We start from the raw sequence: 17,811 nt of genomic DNA on the forward strand, positions 1-17,811 counted from the left end.
GCAATTTGATCTCTGGTGCCTCTGCCTTTTCTAAAACCTGCTTGAACATCTGGGAGTTCACGGTTCACATATTGCTGAAGCCTGGCTTGGAGAATTTTGAGCGTGACTTTACTAGAAGCTGTATACAGTTAGCAAAAACAAGACCAGGAGCTGACTGTGGCTCAGATCATGAACTCCTTATTGCCAAATTCAGACTGAAATTGAAGAAAGTAGGGAAAACCAATAGACCATTCAGATATGACCTAAATCAAATCCCTTATGATTATACAGTGGAAGTGAGAAATAGATTTAAGGGACTAGATCTCATAGATAGAGTGCCTGATGAACTCTGGATGGAGGTTTGTGACATTGTACAGGAGACAGGGACCAAGACCATCCCCATGGAAAAGAAATGCAAAAAAGCAAAATGGCTGTCTGAGGAGGCCTTACAAATAGCTGTGAAAAGAAGAGAAGTGAAAAGCAAAGGAGAAAAGGAAAGAGATAAGCATCTGAATGCAGAGTTCCAAAGAATAGCAAGGAGAGATAAGAAAGCCTTCCTCAGTGATCAATGCAAAGAAATAGAGGAAAACAACAGAATAGGAAAAACAAGAGATCTCTTCAAGAAAATTAGAGATTCCAAGGGAACATTTCATGCAAAGATGGGCTTGATAAAGGACAGAAATGATATGGACCTAACAGAAGCAGAAGATATTAAGAAGAGGTGGCAAGAATACACAGAAGAATTGTACAAAAAAGATCTCCATGACCAAGACAGTCACGATAACGTGATCACTGACCTAGAGCCAGACATCTTGGAATGTGAAGTCAAGTGCGCCTTAGAAAGCATCACTACGAACAAAGCTAGTGGAGGTGATGGAATTCCAGTTGAGCTATTTCAAATACTGAAAGATGATGCTGTGAAAGTGCTGCACTCAATATGCCAGCAAATTTGGAAAACTCAGCAGTGGCCACAGGACTGGAAAAGGTCAATCTTCATTCCAATCCCAAAGAAAGGCAATGCCAAAGAATCTACATAGTACTTCCTAAATTTATTTGACCCTGGAAGACCTTCATCTTGGAGCATCGTGTAGAACAGGGTGTCTAAACTTTGGGGCTTCACTGGTGGCTCAGACAATAAAGAATCTGCCTGCAATGTGGCAGACCCAGTTTCGATTCCTGGGTGGGAGAGATCCTCTGGAGACGGGAATGGTTAGAATGGTTACCCATTCCAGTATTCTTGCCTGGAGAATTCTATGAACAGAGGAACCTGGCGAGCTACAGTCCCTGGGGTTGCAAAGAGCTACAGTCCCTGGGGTTGACTGAGGGACTAAAGCTCTGACTTTGGGAAACCTACACCCTACTTTACCCTCAGTGTTGGGCTGTCACTGGAAGTGAACAGGATGGATGCTCTCTCCCTCCAATGAGATGCATTTTGGCATCTTGTAAGAGGGAGAGGGTCAGGGATCGTGACTGTCATTTTCCAGTCCTTTTGGTTCCCCAGGCCTGCTGTGTAGCACTTCGCCTAGCAGAGTCCCCACTCCCACCCCCACAGGCTTGCCTGCAAAGCCGTCCCCACAAGCTGGGCAAGATGGGGGCCTGTGTGCCTGTTTTCCTTTAACACGGCTCAGCCCTGGCCCAGGTTTCCTGAGGTGACTTAGTTTCTCTGCCTGCTGTGCTGTCCATACTGTGGAGAACTCAGAATATAAGTCATATACTCACAGGATTCCTGGACGGCCAGGGACCCCAGCCAGCTTGGCCCACACTTCTTATCCCACAGACTTCATTTATATACTCTTCTGTGGGCCTTGCCAGTGCATCCTTTCCTTTCCACTGCCCCAGAGAGCCAATCCTGAAACCAGAAAGCAGCTCTGTATTTAATCTCCAGAGAGAGTCCCTTTGTTCAGAGAAATGGACAAGTTTCCAGGCACCAGCACAGGCCTAGGTTACCAAAAATACCTCTGTCCCTGCAAAGGTGTGCTAGACCTGCCTTCCAGGCGCTCCTTGGCTACCAAAAAGGCCTGATACAGCATGGCACAAAAAGCAAGCATCTGCCAGTCTCCACAAAGTGCTCAGTCAGTTCAGTTGCTCAGTTGTGTCTGACTCTTTGCGACCCCATAGACTAAAGCATGCCAGGCTTCCCTGTCCATCACCATCTTCCAGCTTGCTTAAACTCAGGTCTATCAAGTTGGTGATGCCTTCCAACCATCTTATCTTCTGTCATCCCCTTCTCCTCCTGCCCTCACTTTCCCAACACCAGGGTCTTTTCCAGTGAGTCAGTACTTCAGGTGGCCAAAGTATTAGAGCTTCGGCTTCAGCATTAGTCCTTCCAATGAACATTCAGGACTGATTTCCTTTAGGATGGACTGGTTGGATCTCCTTGAAGTCCAAGGGACTCTCAAGAGTCTTCTCCAACACCACAGTTCAAAAGCATCCATTCTTCAGTGCTCGACACACTGGAATAATCATAGGCTGGGAAGATTTCGGAGGACAGCTAGCCAGGGGTTGGGGGTGGCTGAAGAGCGGCTCATAGACAGAGAGGAGCTGGATGTAGAAGCACTGCTACAGTTTTTTATTTCTTCGCCTGTGAAGGAGTCCACAAGTTGAGAGGGGAGTCCAGAAGTTCAGTCTCTCTCCCTCTGTACATCACAGGTCATGTGGTCAGTAGTACAACCTGGCCTGGTTCCACATTGGAAGTTAGTCTTGGGACTATGACCTGGTGAGATTAGGGTCTGTGCTAGAACCTGGCCTTGGGGAGTTGGGTGCAAGTCAGGAGGCGGAGGTAAGTCTTCAGTCCCTAAAGTGGTAGTCATCACTAAGCTGTTGTCATCATGTACAGCCAAAAACCCTTGGAGGTGAGCTTCTCACCTTCAGGGGTCATCTTCAGGACAGGGGCTTCAAGTCACCCTGACTGGGAGGATTTTAAAATCCCCGACGGGTCAACTTCTGAGCAGTGAAGGTTAGGGGTGTGGTGCGCCACTAACCCAGGCAGGAAGATGCCACTCCCAATGCCTGAAAGCGGACAGTGGTTCAGTCTCATGGGTCAAAAGGCAAGTAGCTGCAGAGGACGGTGGGAGCCAGTGAGTCTGGGTCCGGAGATTCAGGCTTACGTTAGGGCAGAGATGATCAGCGACACAGCGCCCTCTGGAGGTGAAGCTCCACGCTCCACTCTAGTTGCTGCCATGGGTCCTTGACTCTTGTTTCTCCGGGGAGAGATGAGCCCTGGGTGACTCTGTCTGGGGTCTGTCTAAGCTATGACAAGTCTCAGCAATCTTAGTGATCAGATTTTGCTGGTTCAACGGACAAGAAGCCCAAGGAATGCTGGGTCGGGATCTGCCCAAGATCCCCCTTCACTGACCTGAAATACCCCTCCACCACCTCCTCTCTCCCCTGCCCCCTCCCAAAAGACTTGCCAAAGTGGCTCATTTTCATAACAGTGAAGATCTACCTATTCAAGGTGATTGATCTTCTTCTAGAAAAATGGGGCCGACTCATCCTTCCCTTATATCACTAACTTACTAAGTTAGTGATGGAGAGCAGCAAACCAGGAGAATCTGTTATGGTGAAACAAATTACTGGTAGAGCATCTGGCTTCCTACAATGTGTGGCTTCTTGCCAACAACTATGTTATCACTATGTCCTCCCACCTTTCATAATGTTTTCAGTAGGTCTATACTCTTCTCTCATATGTACACCACGATGTATGCCCTGTTGTTTTATTTAGACTGTTTCCAGATTTGCACCTCTGTAAACAGAGATACTTTAAATCTCCATGCACATGAGTCTTTGTAGTAAGTATGAGATTTTTGGTGGGAAGCAGTGACAAATTTTATTTTCTTGGGCTCCAAAATCATTGCAGATGGTGACTACAGCCATGAAATTAAAAGATGCTTGCCCCTTCGAAAGAAAGCTATGACAAACCTAGACAGCATATTGAAAAACAAAGACATCACTTTATTGACTAAGGTCCATATAGTCAAAGCTATGGTTTTTCCAGGAGTCCTGTATGGATATGAGAGTTGGATCATAAAGAAGGCTGAGCGCCAAAGAATTGATGTCTTTGAATTGTGGTTCTGGAGAAGACTCTTGAGAGTCCCTTGGACTGTAAGGAGATCAAACCAGTCAATCCTAAAGGAAATCAATCCTGAAAATTCATTGGAAGGACTGATGCTTAAGTTGAAGCTCCCATACTTTGGCTACCTGATGTGAAGAGTTGACTCACTGGAAAAGACCCTGATGCTGGGAAAGACTGAAGACAAAAGGAGACGAGGGCAGCAGAGGATGAGATGGTTTGAAAGCATCACCAATTCAATGGACATGAATCTGAGCAAACTCTGGGAGACAGTGAAGGACAGGGAAGCTTCGTGTGCTACAGTCCATGGGGTCGCAAAGAGTTGGACATGACTTAGCAACTGAACAACAAGGATAGATAGTACTCTGGTATGTGAAACACAAGAGAGGTGGCAGGAGGAGAGGTGGAAAAAAGTATAAGGTAATTTTGGAGGATTCCTGAGTAATGAGAAATTTCTGATTTTGGAGGGATATTAAATATGTTTAGCTGACACAGGAGAGACACTGACCAATCAGAATCAAGGCCAGCAGTAGGAACAGAGCAGAGTTCCCTCTGGGGCCAAGCATCAGCCTTTTGGATAATGGATTATAGAAAGTGGAGGTCCTAGGAGAAAGCCTGGGGTACCTGAGGCAACAGAGAATGGTAGATGGCTGAGGAAAGTGGCTACTGAAGAATTGATAAGGAAGTATTTGGATATTTTAGTAACTTGGTTTAGCCATAACAGTGTTTGCCACTGAATATCAACTCAGACATTCATGGCAGTACTCCATGCAGCTGTAGAATACCTCGTGGCCTTTCAAAGCTTTTCTCAGCTCGTGTATTATCATGTATGCCGGTGGTGACGGTAGAAGATAAACGATTCTCAGCTTTCCTGTATGATGTGTGGGGAAAGTAAGACACAGAGATGGATTTATAACTTCCTCTATAGCCTCAGGGAAGTTGTTCCTCACACTGGGAATACACCAGGAGCCTAGTGACGCTGACTACTCTGAATAGAGACATATCCTGAAGACTTAATTTCACCAAGAGACTTCTAGACACCATTTTCAGAGTGACTGATAATATTTCTATGGCACATGAGGGAAAGCACTATAAGGAAACTCTATGACACTGGCTAGGGGCTTAGAGAACTGAGTGTCTTTCACAGGAAAATAAGAAGCCTGCAATGTTATAGAAATGTCCTGACTCACAAAGTCCTCATTTTCCAAACCCACATGTGTCAACATAGTCAGATCCAGAGGGAGTTCAAATGAGCTGAAACGTCTTTTTTTCCCCCAAGTGGTCACTCTCATACCCAACAAAAAGCCTTCACTTTCACATCTATGGTGTTTCCTTCTCACTGAGGGGGTAGCAGGAAAGGTGTCCATTTAAATACTCTGTGGGGCTCCTAAAGGGGCCTAGCTCTAAGATCTCTTGGTCCCAAGGGTCATGAGTCCCCTTTATGGTACAATCCTTAACCCATCTTTGCCACATGGGGTGGGTGGGGTTACTCAGGGGCATAATCAGTCCATTGAAAATGACGTGCAATGAAAGAATATAATATATTCTTAGTATTCGATATAGACTTTTATATATTCAGTTCAGGGTAACACTTACAGTTGGACCATGGCATCTAGTGACCTTATCCTAAAGGACCCACTCCCTGAGGATCATTTCCACCTATATGAATGATGCCCTCATTCCTTGGTGGATCAGTGACATGTGGAGTCAGCGCCCTTGTCAAAGTTAAAACTGGTACCTTCTTATGAATAGCCCATTGAAATGAGATCAGAAATGTTTCCTTTTAAGGCCTTCACCCCAGAGTATTTTACTGATTAATGTTTATTGAGACATTTATGAAGCATCAATTTGGAGCCAGAGACTATCTCAGATATGAACAAGGTAGAAACTTCTCCAGAAGACCTCACAGCACTGAAGGAGATAGATAAGTAAATGAACATTTTAGCTAAAAGTGAGTTTCTCAGATGTTAAACATCTGATCCCCAAATTCTACACCGAAGTATCCACCCAATAGAAATGAAAATATCCTCACACAAAAACGTGCACAAGAATGTTCACAGCAGCATTACTTATATCAGCCAAAAGGGAGAAATAACTCAAATGTCCATCAACTGATGAGTGGATAAATAAAATGTGGTATATCTGTACAACAGGATTAAGGATTCAGCAGTAAGAAGGAATGAAGTATTAATGCATGTTACAAACTAAATGAGCCTTGAACACAGTATTTGAAGTGAAAGAAGTCAGTCAGAAAAGGCCATGTAGGGTATGATTCCTTTTAGATGAAATATCCAGAATAGGCAAATCCATAGAGTCAGAAAGCAGATTAGTGGTTGACCTAGAGGGGATGGAGAAAATATATGGGGATTGACTGCTAATGGGTATGGAATTTCTTTTCGAGGGTGATGAAAGTGTTCTAAAATTGACTTAGAATATACTAAACCTTTATTCATAAAATTATGATTTTAGTTTAGTATATTCACAAAATTACGATTTTGGGGGAAATGGGAAGAACACTGGATTCAGCATCAGACCTGGTTTGGGTCCACAAATCATGGACTTGATTTGTCCGATGACACATTCTTCAAACTTTCCTATTCTGTTTTCTCCATCTTACCGAATGATCTTACCATCCTTCCACCCAGTTAGTCAAACTAAAAACTCACAAGCCACCTGAAAAGCACACCTCCCAATCTGTCACTTCCTGAGCTCATCAGCCGTCCAGTCTTACTGATTCTATTCCTTTGATCTCTTAAAATATCTGTCCTCTCCATTCCTGAGCCTTCTGCCACTTGCTGACATCATCTCTCACCTGGACTACTGCAACAGCCTTCTCTAAGTCTCTCCACTTTAATCCCTCTCACCCTCCATATCATGGGTGTGATCTTCCTAAAACAAAATCCTTGTGTCCCTTTCCTGCTCAAAATCATTCAATGGTCCATTATTGAGTCATGAGAACAAACACATATGTAATCTGTGTGTGCCAGGCACTGTCCTAAGAACTGTGGATGCGTTATTGCCAACTCTCACATCAATCTATGTGCCAGAGGAGGGAATCAGGCAAAGAGAGGTAAAATGACTTGCCCTAGGCCATGCTGGGAATGAACTAGGGGACTGGCCCTGAGACATGTGCTTATAGATGTCATGCTAGTCTCTCAAGGATGGAGGCCAGACCTCTTCCAGCTTGACCTAGGCCCTGGCTGTCCCATGTGCTCTCCTATTACTTGCTGACTGAAGTTTCTCAAAAGGGCTTTACTTCTCTGGGCCCTCTGTCAGTACCTTCCATCTAAGTGGGCTCTGGAAATCTTTCAAGCCTCATCTTAGTCATCACTGCTTTTCTAATCTTCCTGACTCTCTCCACCCATCCCCGCCCCATTATCCCTAAATATGAGGTCCTGAAGCTGCTTTCATATTGGGTAACATATGTAAATATATACATGTCTTTTTCTGTCTGTGCCAGGTCTTCACTGAGGCATGCGGGGGGCTTCTTTAGTTGCAATGTATGGCTTCAGTAGTTGCAGCATGCAGGCTTAGTTGCCCCACGGCATGTGAGATCTTGGTTCCCCCATCAGGTAGTGAACTGGCGTTCCCTGCACTGAAAGGCAGATTCTCAACCACTGGACCACCAGGGAAGTTCTTATACATAGTTTTTTTCTAACAGTTTTTTTTTTTTTGAGATATTAATCACATACCATGCAATTCATCCATGTAAAGTGTACAACTCAATGGGTTTTAGTATATTCATAAAATTATAGTTGCCCTAAGAACCATGCTTCTGCCTTGAGGTGGGTGGCCTGTTATACTCCTGGGGTATAATGTCATAAGGAGGTCACCTCTGCAGCACAGCCAGGTGCGGTGAGCAGCCCCAGAGGCAGGGGAGCTGAAGGTAGAAAATGAAAGAGCATGGCAAGCATAGATGCCAATGACTCTAGAGGGAGAGAAAGCTCTGGAGGAACTGAGAGATACTTGGAGGCCAGCTGTGACTAGACCATTCCATAGAGCACAGTGGTGTAGCCGACAAAAATCTCAGGCCACCAGCCTAGGTATGTAGGAAATGTAATCTTGTTCTTCCAGAACTGAGTTTACATCTCACTTCAAGCCTCCATTCTCCATTCTCTGAATTCTAGACCTCCTGCCCTTTTCTCCCAGGCTGGTCTGAGAGGACTTCCTAGGGCTTGAGATTTCTCCCTAAGCCCTTCTGTGTGGCCAGTGAATGCACAGCATCTGATCTTGGGTGGAAAGTACTTAGGACATGCAGGGCAGATTTACTAAAAGCTGGTGAGTGTGTGGCTAGCACAGGTGCCTGGCTTAAGAGTAGGTGTTTGGTAAATGTTCATGGTTGACATGAATGGAACTAAAAAATCAGCAAGAACTAGGGTATCAAAGATGTCAAATGTATTTCACACACCCATCTCACCTACGAGTCCCATCAACATCGCTGTCTTGTGGCCCTTCCTTCCTTGAAGTGACAACCATTTTACCTGACCGATAAATACTTGCTGATATGTTTTCATGGGCATTGCCCCTCTTGGAGTGATCATGCAGAGCTCACCTGTGCCTGGCTAAGCAGGCCAGCCACTGTTGAAGGGGAGCCCTCTGTGTGCTCCCAGCCACCAAGAAAACAATTCATTTATTTTGCTTGCTCTACCTGGGCTTTTTTTTTTTTTTTTTTACTATTAATGTTCTTTTCCTGCCAATGGTCCAAGTGGGATGTTACTACATGTCTAATGAAATGGGAGCTTCGTGTGGGTGGGTCTAGTGATGGTCACCGTTAGGACAATTCTAACCAATACCCAAAGGTGACTCTTTGGATAGTTCAGAATAAACGACAGTGTTAAGAACTATGTTCCTAAGGGACTGGAGGCTGATGGCCTCAGAGGGCTTGGATTCCATCAGTATTCCCAGTTCTAGGAATGTACTTCCTCCCCTACACAGGGTGTGCCTTTGAGAAGCCCACCCACATTGCGCTCCCCAACTCCTCCGCGGAAAGATGACTGCCTCTCTTCCTTGAAGTCTTGAAAGGGGTCTGTGATTCTCTTAAAATTCAGCATCAGCTGGGGACATGTTAAGCTGGGGGCCATCAGGACAGGCCACATGTCCATGTGAGTGTCACCCTGACGGGGGTCTTCCAGCCTTTACAGGCCCTCCTAGCCTGACAGCTGAATCAGCTCCCCCCACTGAGCCTCTCTCCCTCCCTTCTGTATACTTCAGCCTCCAGGACTAGAGCCCCCACCTCCTCTGAAGCAGATGCCAGGGGCCTTTGAAACTTGCCCTTGGTCTTTGGAATCCTGACTTGGGAGGCTGGGCGTTCCAGCAGCAACTCCTAGGGTGCAGATCTTGGAAAGGCCACTTCAGAACTGTCCCAGCTGGGGCCCCAATGACAAGCTCTGCTTCTGTGAGGTTTGCAAGGTGCCAAAAACATCTCCAGTGCTCTGGCAGGAGCAACCAATGGAAGCCAAGGCCGGGACCCCTCCCACACCGGCTCAGTGGCATCCCTGCCTTCTGCCTCTCTCTCTCCCTCCCTCCTGGCCTGCCTGACACAGAAGTGAGGACCCGGCAGCCTCAGGGTCTGTAGAATCCTCTCTTTGGTCCCCAGACAGAGCCTCAGCCTTTCCAAAGATGGCCTGGAGACAGCTGCTTCTGATCTGTCTCTCAGCCGTTGCACTCCTGTCCAGTGAGTATGGGGAGGTTCCAGGATGGACCTGGTGTTAGGTGAGGTGGCTTAGGTGGCCCAGGTAAAGAGGGTGCCTGTTTTTAAGAAGGCTGTATTTGTGTGTGCATGTGTAACACAATGCAGCACAGAGAAAACAGCTTGTCTGACAGTTTCCTGGGGAGACTGACTGAGGCTGGTACTTGTGTCTAGGGCTCCAGGGCAAGTCATAGGGCCTGGGAAGGACTGTCCTGGCCTGTCTCAGGGTGAGGACTTTGTTGGGGTGCTGCAGCCCTCATGCTGTGCTCTCGTCCCACAGTGCTGCGGGAGGGGGCTGCTGTGTCGGTGGCCCTGAAGCAGGTGGCAGGACAAGAGGCACAGGAAGGTGAGTACCGGGGCCACCCGGGGGTGCGGGGTGGATGGGTTGGCTCCTGAGGTACCCGTGCCGGGTGTGACCGGCCTCTCTCCTCGGGTTTCAGATGTGGAAGAGATTTTCATGCAGGAATCAGATGCCTTGAATTTCCTCAAAAAGCGCAGCAAGCGGTCCCCCAGATCCCAAGACGAGGTTAATGGTAAGACGTTATGGCCTGCCTTCTGCTCTTGCTCTTCCTGTTCCTTCTCTCTCCCACAGTCAGCTGGGCTGCGGGGATGGCCAGGGACCGAGAGCTCAACCCAGGTCCTCGGGTGTCAAAGCAACTGTAGCTCTGAGTCAGAAGTTACACCATGTTTCTTTGACTGTAGGTCAGTCCTGATTGGCTCTGCTGTCAGTGTAAGGAAGCAAAGAGGGACAGGGCCACACAAATGCACTGAATTGATGAACTGCACCTCAATTTCTGAAAGTTAAAAATGTTAAGAGGGAGAACTTCCCCGGTGGTTCAGTGGTTACAACTTTGCACTTCCACTGCAGAGGGCACAGGTCAATCCGTGGTTGGGGAACTAAGATCCCACATGCACACGGAACAGCCAAAAAAAAAAGTTACGGGGGAAATCTATGTTCTTGTGGAGTGTGGACACCGCAGCACAGTGTGTGCTTTCTGGATAATTTGTGGTGTAGCTTTATAGGCAAGAGAGCAGCACTGCAGGCAGGAAGAGGCACGTGGGACACGGAACTGGAAATGTGGGCTTGGTGACAGCTTTGCTGCTAAGTGGCCTTGACCACTTCCTCTCCCTGTGCCCAAGTTTCCTTCTTTATAAGCTCCTTATTTAAAGAGCAGTGTTCAGCCAGCAGTGTTTTTAAGTCTTCACTTCCAATGCAGTTGGGAGACTTTTGAGCTTGAAAGAATGTCTCCTCAGCCTAAAGTAGGCCTTGGTGTCTACTTGCTTGCCTGTAACGACCTGGCAACGGCCCTCATTTCCATGACCTGCCGACCCTTGAAGGCATTTGCGTTTTCTGTCCTTGAACTAGACTCTTCCAAGGACTCAGCTCTGACAGCCACTGAGTCCAAGGCTTGATCCATCACTTGTGTGTGTGTCTGAAAAAACTGTGCCTCTCAGCGCATTCAGCAAGGTAACTCGCTCAGTGAAAGTAACAGGACTGTTTTCAAATGACGGGCAAGAAGTGAGACGAAAATGCTTGGAGATAAAATTAGCTTGCATTTATTTATTTATTTTTTAATTGGAGAAGTACAACCCACACTGGGAATATCTCCAGGCCTCACACAATTTGGGATTTAAAGGTTAGCAAATGTCAAGAAACACTGAAAAGACTGTGATGGAGCTTGGGCAGTTCTTGATGGAAATGAGAGAAGCAACCTTCTGGCAGACTTCCAGTGGGGAATGGGCACAAATTTGGGAGGCGAATAGTTTCCATCCTTTAAGGGGATTCAGAACAAGGCGCATGATTAAGCCAGAGGTCTGTCACCCAGGTTGGAAGCTCAGGGTTTCAGGCATTGTCCAGGACAACCTGGTGAATGCCTAGGATGCACCTGAGTTCATCTGCTGTAACCCAGTCAGCTCTGGCGCCGGGCAGAACAATGCCCACTTATGTCTCGGGTTCAGTAAAGGAAGGCAACACTTCGATAAACGAACTTGGAAGCAGAAAACAGGCACCTCCTGTCTCTAAGCTTCTAGGTAAGACTCAGGTTACTTTACGGTGAAAGGAACTAATCGGAGGAAAGGCACATTCCTGAGGAGGGATGTATTCTAGGTACACGGTGCATGGTATAAAAACTGCATCTAGCATCTTGTCTTATTCACTGCTGAGTCAGAGATCCAATTTGTGGCTCTCTTAGTTTCAAGACACTTCTTGTGATGAGGCTTTCACTGGAAAGAGCCACAGGCAAGAAGGCCACGTGTGGGGCAGGAGAGCTGGTCCCTCAGAACGCCTCACACCAGTATGGTGTGATTCCCTCACGTCACAGTGGGGAGACTGAGGTGCTGTTGAAAGAATTTCCTCCAGACAATCACAGTTCTCACACTGAAGAGGTCAATGTAAAGATGACTACACCACCTTCAGGCCCTGTGGTGATTTCTATCACAGCAGCCACAATGTTGGGTGCAATTTATTTTCCTATCTTTTTCCTTAAGCGGACCACAGACTTCTTAGACAGAGGGATAGATAGGATCTCTCTTACTTGCTTTTTTAATCCCAGTGCTTAGCATATATTCTGGCCATGACAGGTGTTCAAAATTGCAGAATGGATACGCAACTGTTAGTGTCAAGTTGGATGATTCCCTCAGGGAATTCATTTCTATCATGAGAAAGAATTCCGAGCTTCTAAGAGAACCAGCAAGCTTGGCTACACCACTCATTTTATGACTGGAGCTAAACGGCTTCTGGAGAAGGACACAGCAATCCACTCTTGCCTGGAGAATCCCATGGACAGAGGAGCCTGGCAGGCTAGTCTATGGGGTCGCAAGAGTCAGAAACGACTGAGCAACTAAGCACACACACAAACGGCTTCACCTTTTGGGGTCTCAGTCCTCTTAAGACACAAAATGAGGTGGTTGGCCGGGATGCTCTCCCAGGTCCCTCAGGTTTTAAAGTCTATGTCAGGTGTGAACCACTGCAGTGAGGCCCCGCATTTAGCCTCTCACAAACAGCCTCATCTGCACCTGAGTTTCTTATGCAGAATGACTGGTGTCCCCCTCAATGCATGTGGCTGCCCCTTTTCTTGGAGGCAACTCTTGCCTTCCCCTCCCCCAGTGGAGAACAGGCAGAAGCTGCGGGCAGATGAACTGCGGAGAGAGCATCATGAAGAACAAAGGAACGAGTTTGAGAACTTCGTGGAGGAGCAAAACGATGGTAAGAGCTCATCAGCCGGTGGTGACTTTTGAGAACTGGAAGTTTGTGGGAAAACCATGTCATCTGCCTATGATTTTCCTTAAATTTTATTTATGTCCCAAGTCTTTAGGGTACCACTGGTTGGGGACCGTGGGGCTGGGGAGTTTTCGGTTGATAGTATTTTCTCCTCCTACTTGGGGGTGTTCAGTCTCAGTACCTACACTTGTGCCTTTGTTCCCAGAGTTGGGTTGGGAGGATTTCAAACTCACTTTCAAGTGGTTTGGATTTACATCAACATCATGGCTCTAGAACTCCCCATCCTGGAAAACCTAGGACTTCATTTCCCTAGTCACTAGTATCAGCGTTTGGTGACTGGTGGAAGCAAACCTGACAAACTCAGCTCTGTACCCTTCCCGCTCCAGCTTCCCTCAGGATAGCTCCCCTCACTCATAGCATTGGGACCCTGCAAGTTCCTACATGGTTTGCAAACCCACCCAGTTGCTGCGAGTGTCTTGTTTGGAAAGCCTTAGGCTTTGCCTGTGTATCTCTCACCAGGCAGTCTGCACACCTCATACCCACCCTCCGCTCCTGGGAAAAGGCTCCAGCCTTCCCTTGGGAATGCTGGTTTCAACAGGGCCTCTGGGTGTGGGCATGGGTGGACAGACACTCTACCTTCGAACCACAGCCTCCCACACCGAGGGGATTTGACTTCGTATTCATTGAGTACTCTCACGTGTCACTCATGGCCAAAATTACACAGAACATGTACAGGGTTCAGACCAGGCAGGCCAACATGTGTGTTTATTACTTTTTTGGTCTTTCTTGAAACTTCAAGATTAAAATGCTTCTGAGTAAGTTCCTGGATGCAAGTGAGAGTAGGCATTAAGACCCCAGTTAAAGTGACCTTTGTTAGAGAAAGTGTGATTTCATTTCTGAAGTCACCAACCTCCTCACTTGCTCGCTCTGGTGCATTTGAGAGGTGAGGTGCCCTTAGGGCATCTCTTAGTGAAAAGGACACAATTACCAGGTCCCAGAGGGCTGCAGGCCACACCCACTGTCTTACAGGTGACAATTGCCTGAGTTTTGCAGACAGGTGTTGGGCAGGATCCTGGCAAACTGATCGTCCCAGAAAAAGTTAAGACTGTTGTAACTCAGAGGCAAATATTTCTGTTACAGATTTGTTTAACTTGGTGGACAGCTTGGGCAAGGCATTTAAAAAATGAGAATGTGGCCTCTAAAATTCTTTCAGTGTTTTTAACTCATAGTATTAATAACAGCCATTTTATTTTGTGCATTTTTAAATGTTTCAGGTTGAAATCCCTAGCACCTGGATGGAAAATGTTCAGTTTTCCTTCCACAATGAATCAGGATGAGGGGTGAGGCACCTGAGGGATGCCAGGTCCTTCAGCAAAGCCAGAGGAGACTGAAGCTTAGGCCTCAGGTGCTGCCCACAGATGAAAAGGCTGCAGGACACAGGCCTTCGGGGAACGTAGTGACAGCAGCTGTTGTCATCGGTTGAGCACTTGTCCTGCCAGACTCTGTACTGAACTACATAATCCTTATGGCCAGTTCTCAGGTCTTACAATTTCCAGTTTACAGTTTCAAAAACCCAGTCTTTGAAAGAATATGTGAATGTCCAAGGTGAGATAGGTAGTAAGGAATTTAAACGCAGGTGTTTGCCAGCAAAGCCCATGTTTTTGTAAATGAAGGATGACCAAATGCATCCAAGAGCTTGCTATTATCTTCTATTAACTTTCTATCCTCCCAACATTTTCCACGAATACTAAAAAAAAAATTGTGGTAAAATATACAGAATATTAAATTTGCCACCTTCACTTATTTTTTTTAAGTGTACAATTCAGTGGCGTTTAGTACATTCACAACCACCACCATTATTTATTTCCAGAACACTTTCATCACTTCCAAGCTTTGCACCCATTATGCATTAATTCCCCTATCCCCACAGTCTCTGGAAACCTCTAATTTATTATCTGTCCATACACATTTGCCTATACCACATACTTCACAGAAGACAAATCACACAATATCTCTTTGGGTCTGGTGTGTTTCACCTAGCACGTTTCACGGTTCATTCATGTTACAGCAGATATTAAAACCTCATTCCTTTTTATGGCTGAATACACACAGACATATCTGGACATTAGTCTGTCTTCTCACATTTCATCTTTTCATCTATTCCCACATGGTAATTCTGTTTAACTTTTTGAGGATGCTTTTTAAACACTGATGGCCTTGGGATGTCTGCTCGTTTCAGTGGTACCTAACAGTGGCTAGGACAGGGAAGTCCATGCAGTCGCAGAGAGTTGGACACAACTTACCAACTGAACAACTGTGGCTAGCAGGCAGTCCTGAACTGGCACCAGGAGCCTAATTCTATAGCTTCAAAAATGCGTTATTTGGATTCTTTTATCAGTTGAGCCACAACGGAAGCCCTATTCAGAAACACATCTCATCAAAGAAAAACTGAGATTTCTTACTCACTAAAAACTCCCTTCTGTTCTTTCTAGCTTTTTAAACATTTCAAAAATATGGGAAAAAATATGTATTATAACAAACTCTCATATAACCATCACCCAGAATCAGCAATTATCAAGATTTTCCTGCACTTGCTTGGTCCAGCCGTTTTCCCAATTAGTTGTAACAATATAACTTTATTTTTAAAGCTAAGAAACAGAGCTTTATTTTTAAAGCTAAGAAACACAATCCCATCATTTGAAATTGACAGTGATTTCCTTCCATGAGTTTTTCAACAGTATGCTTTTGCAATCTATTTTTCTGCCACTGTGATTTTGTATTCTGTCTCGGTCAGTGAGTCTCCGGGCCAGATTTTGCACGTGGCTATCCCATCTTTCGGAGAAGGCAATGGCAAGCCACTCCAGTACTCTTGCCTAGAAAATCCCATGGACGGAGGAGCCTGGTCGGCTGCAGTCCGTGGGGTCGCTATGAGTCAGACATGACTGAGCAACTTCACTTTCCCTTTTCACTTTCACACATTGGAGAAGGAAATGGCAACCCACTCCAGTGTTCTTGCCTGGAGAATCCCAGGGACGGGGGAGCCTGATGGGCTGCCGTCTATGGGGTCACACCGAGTCGGACACGACTGAAGTGACTTAGCAATCCCATCTTTGCTGGCTGAGCAGGACCGTGCACTGAATGGAATGTAGGATCCTGGTTTCTGCTTTCCTGGCAACTAGCTCTAGGCCAGATCTGTAAAAGGCAGGCTTTAGATTTGGCATCCTTTTAGGCCCTTCCAGCTGGGACATTCTGTCTGTCACCCATGTACACAGGCACAATGGTTCATGTCACGGGGCAGAGTGGATACTTTGGGGGGACTTGATGGCTGGGCCCAGATCCGAGCCCTCCATCCTCACATGAGGACTTCATCTCTTGTCCCCAGAACAGGAAGAGAGAAGCCGGGAGGCCATCGAGCAGTGGCGCCAATGGCATTACGATGGCCTGTATCCATCCTATCTCTACAACCGCCACCACATCTGACCTCAGTTTGAGGAACACAGAATATGGATCCTGAGACACCCGCCCACAAACAGGCCCTTTCACAGGGCCTCAGTCGCCTAGGGCCTTCTGTTCTCATGGATGAAACACCCAGGATTGCGCTTCTTGGCAGATGATTTTCTGAGGTGAGCAAAGGCCTGTGGGGCCTCCTGGTGTCCCTCTTAGAGGTTCCCTGTTGCTTCACCATCACTCCCACACTGAAGACTCCTTGTCCACAGAAAGATGAGAAATCACAGTAGGCAAAAAAGATCATGTATCTGCTTACAGTTTTATGAATAAAAACGCTGAGTCAACACTGTATTGTCTTTTTGAATCTCATGCTGAGCGGTGCCAACTTGTCCCTCCCAAATGACAGTGGGGCTCACAGACTTGGGTGTCAGGAAGCTTGGACTCAGGAGCATGTCTCACTATTTCATCAGCCTGTCTCAGCAGTTATGTGACTGAAAGGGACCTATAAATGCAACTGTTTGGGTAAAAACCATTCTCTGAGCCCAGGTGCTGCTCACGTCTCTGAGAAGTCTTAAGGTTCAATGGTGGTTTCTTAATAGCATCAATCAAAAGCCAGGGTTACAGTGAGGCCAGCTGTAACCAAAAGTAGCCAACAGATAAGGTTCAGTTTTAGTATCATCTCCTTTTTCTTCATAGTATTAGTTTGCTAGAGCTTCCCTAACAACGTGCCAGAAACTGGGAGACTTAAAAAAACAAAGAACCTTTATTCTCTCACAGTTCTGGAGGCTGGAAGTCTGAAGTCAAGGTGTTGGCAGGGCCACACTCCCTCCAGAGGCCCCAGGGGAGGCCTTCCTGCCGGGAGCCAGCGAGGGAAATCCTACCCATGGCAAAGGTCAATTGGGGAAGAGGCCTGACGGGCAAAGGCTAATCAGGGCTCGAGGAACCCCCTGGACTTACCTGAGCATCTACCCCAAAGAAAACTGGAGTCTGACTGCTTTACTATCTTACGCCTCTTACCAAGTCCTCTAATACTTACAGGGGCTTCCCCCCAACCACCTTTCTCTGAAAACATTAATTCAGAGCTGTAGTTTAAAAGTTCTCCTCGGCTTAATAGGAGTGTTCCAATCCAAGCCCCTCTGATAGCTTTCTAACTTGCATGACAAGTTTGTCCGGGCTCTTACAACTATGAGTGTGACTGTTTATAGCCTCCCAGCCATGCAAGGACAGAAAGCCTAATATTCTAAAATACAGGAATCTGTTGAAGAAGTTAAAATCATTAGAGTAGTACTAAAAAAGATTTCATTGTTGAATCAATGCTTGCTGCAGTTTCCTCTATCTATTGTATCCTTGGAAATATATTAATCACATATAGAGAATATAAGTAGTAGCCTTTGATTTAACCACATC

The 17,811-nt window shown here is 46.3% G+C and overlaps 1 protein-coding gene across 1 annotated transcript in view; it reads left to right on the top strand.

Moving 5' to 3' along the window:
• The window catches only part of UCMA (upper zone of growth plate and cartilage matrix associated), a 31,915-nt gene extending 15,168 nt beyond the window's left edge, over positions 1-16,747 (top strand). Inside the window, exons 2-5 of the mRNA XM_055428620.2 lie at positions 10,018-10,083; positions 10,178-10,270; positions 12,844-12,942; positions 16,340-16,747. Coding sequence (XP_055284595.2) covers positions 10,018-10,083; positions 10,178-10,270; positions 12,844-12,942; positions 16,340-16,437 — 356 coding nt within the window. The 3' untranslated portion in view covers positions 16,438-16,747. The remainder of the gene's footprint in view (positions 1-10,017; positions 10,084-10,177; positions 10,271-12,843; positions 12,943-16,339) is intronic.
• Positions 16,748-17,811: the final 1,064 nt, after the last annotated feature.

The sequence above is a fragment of the Moschus berezovskii genome, chromosome 15 (genome assembly GCF_049115385.1).
Source record: "Moschus berezovskii isolate FMDL1 chromosome 15, NW_MosBer_1.0, whole genome shotgun sequence".
NCBI classification, from domain to species: Eukaryota; Metazoa; Chordata; class Mammalia; order Artiodactyla; family Moschidae; genus Moschus; species Moschus berezovskii.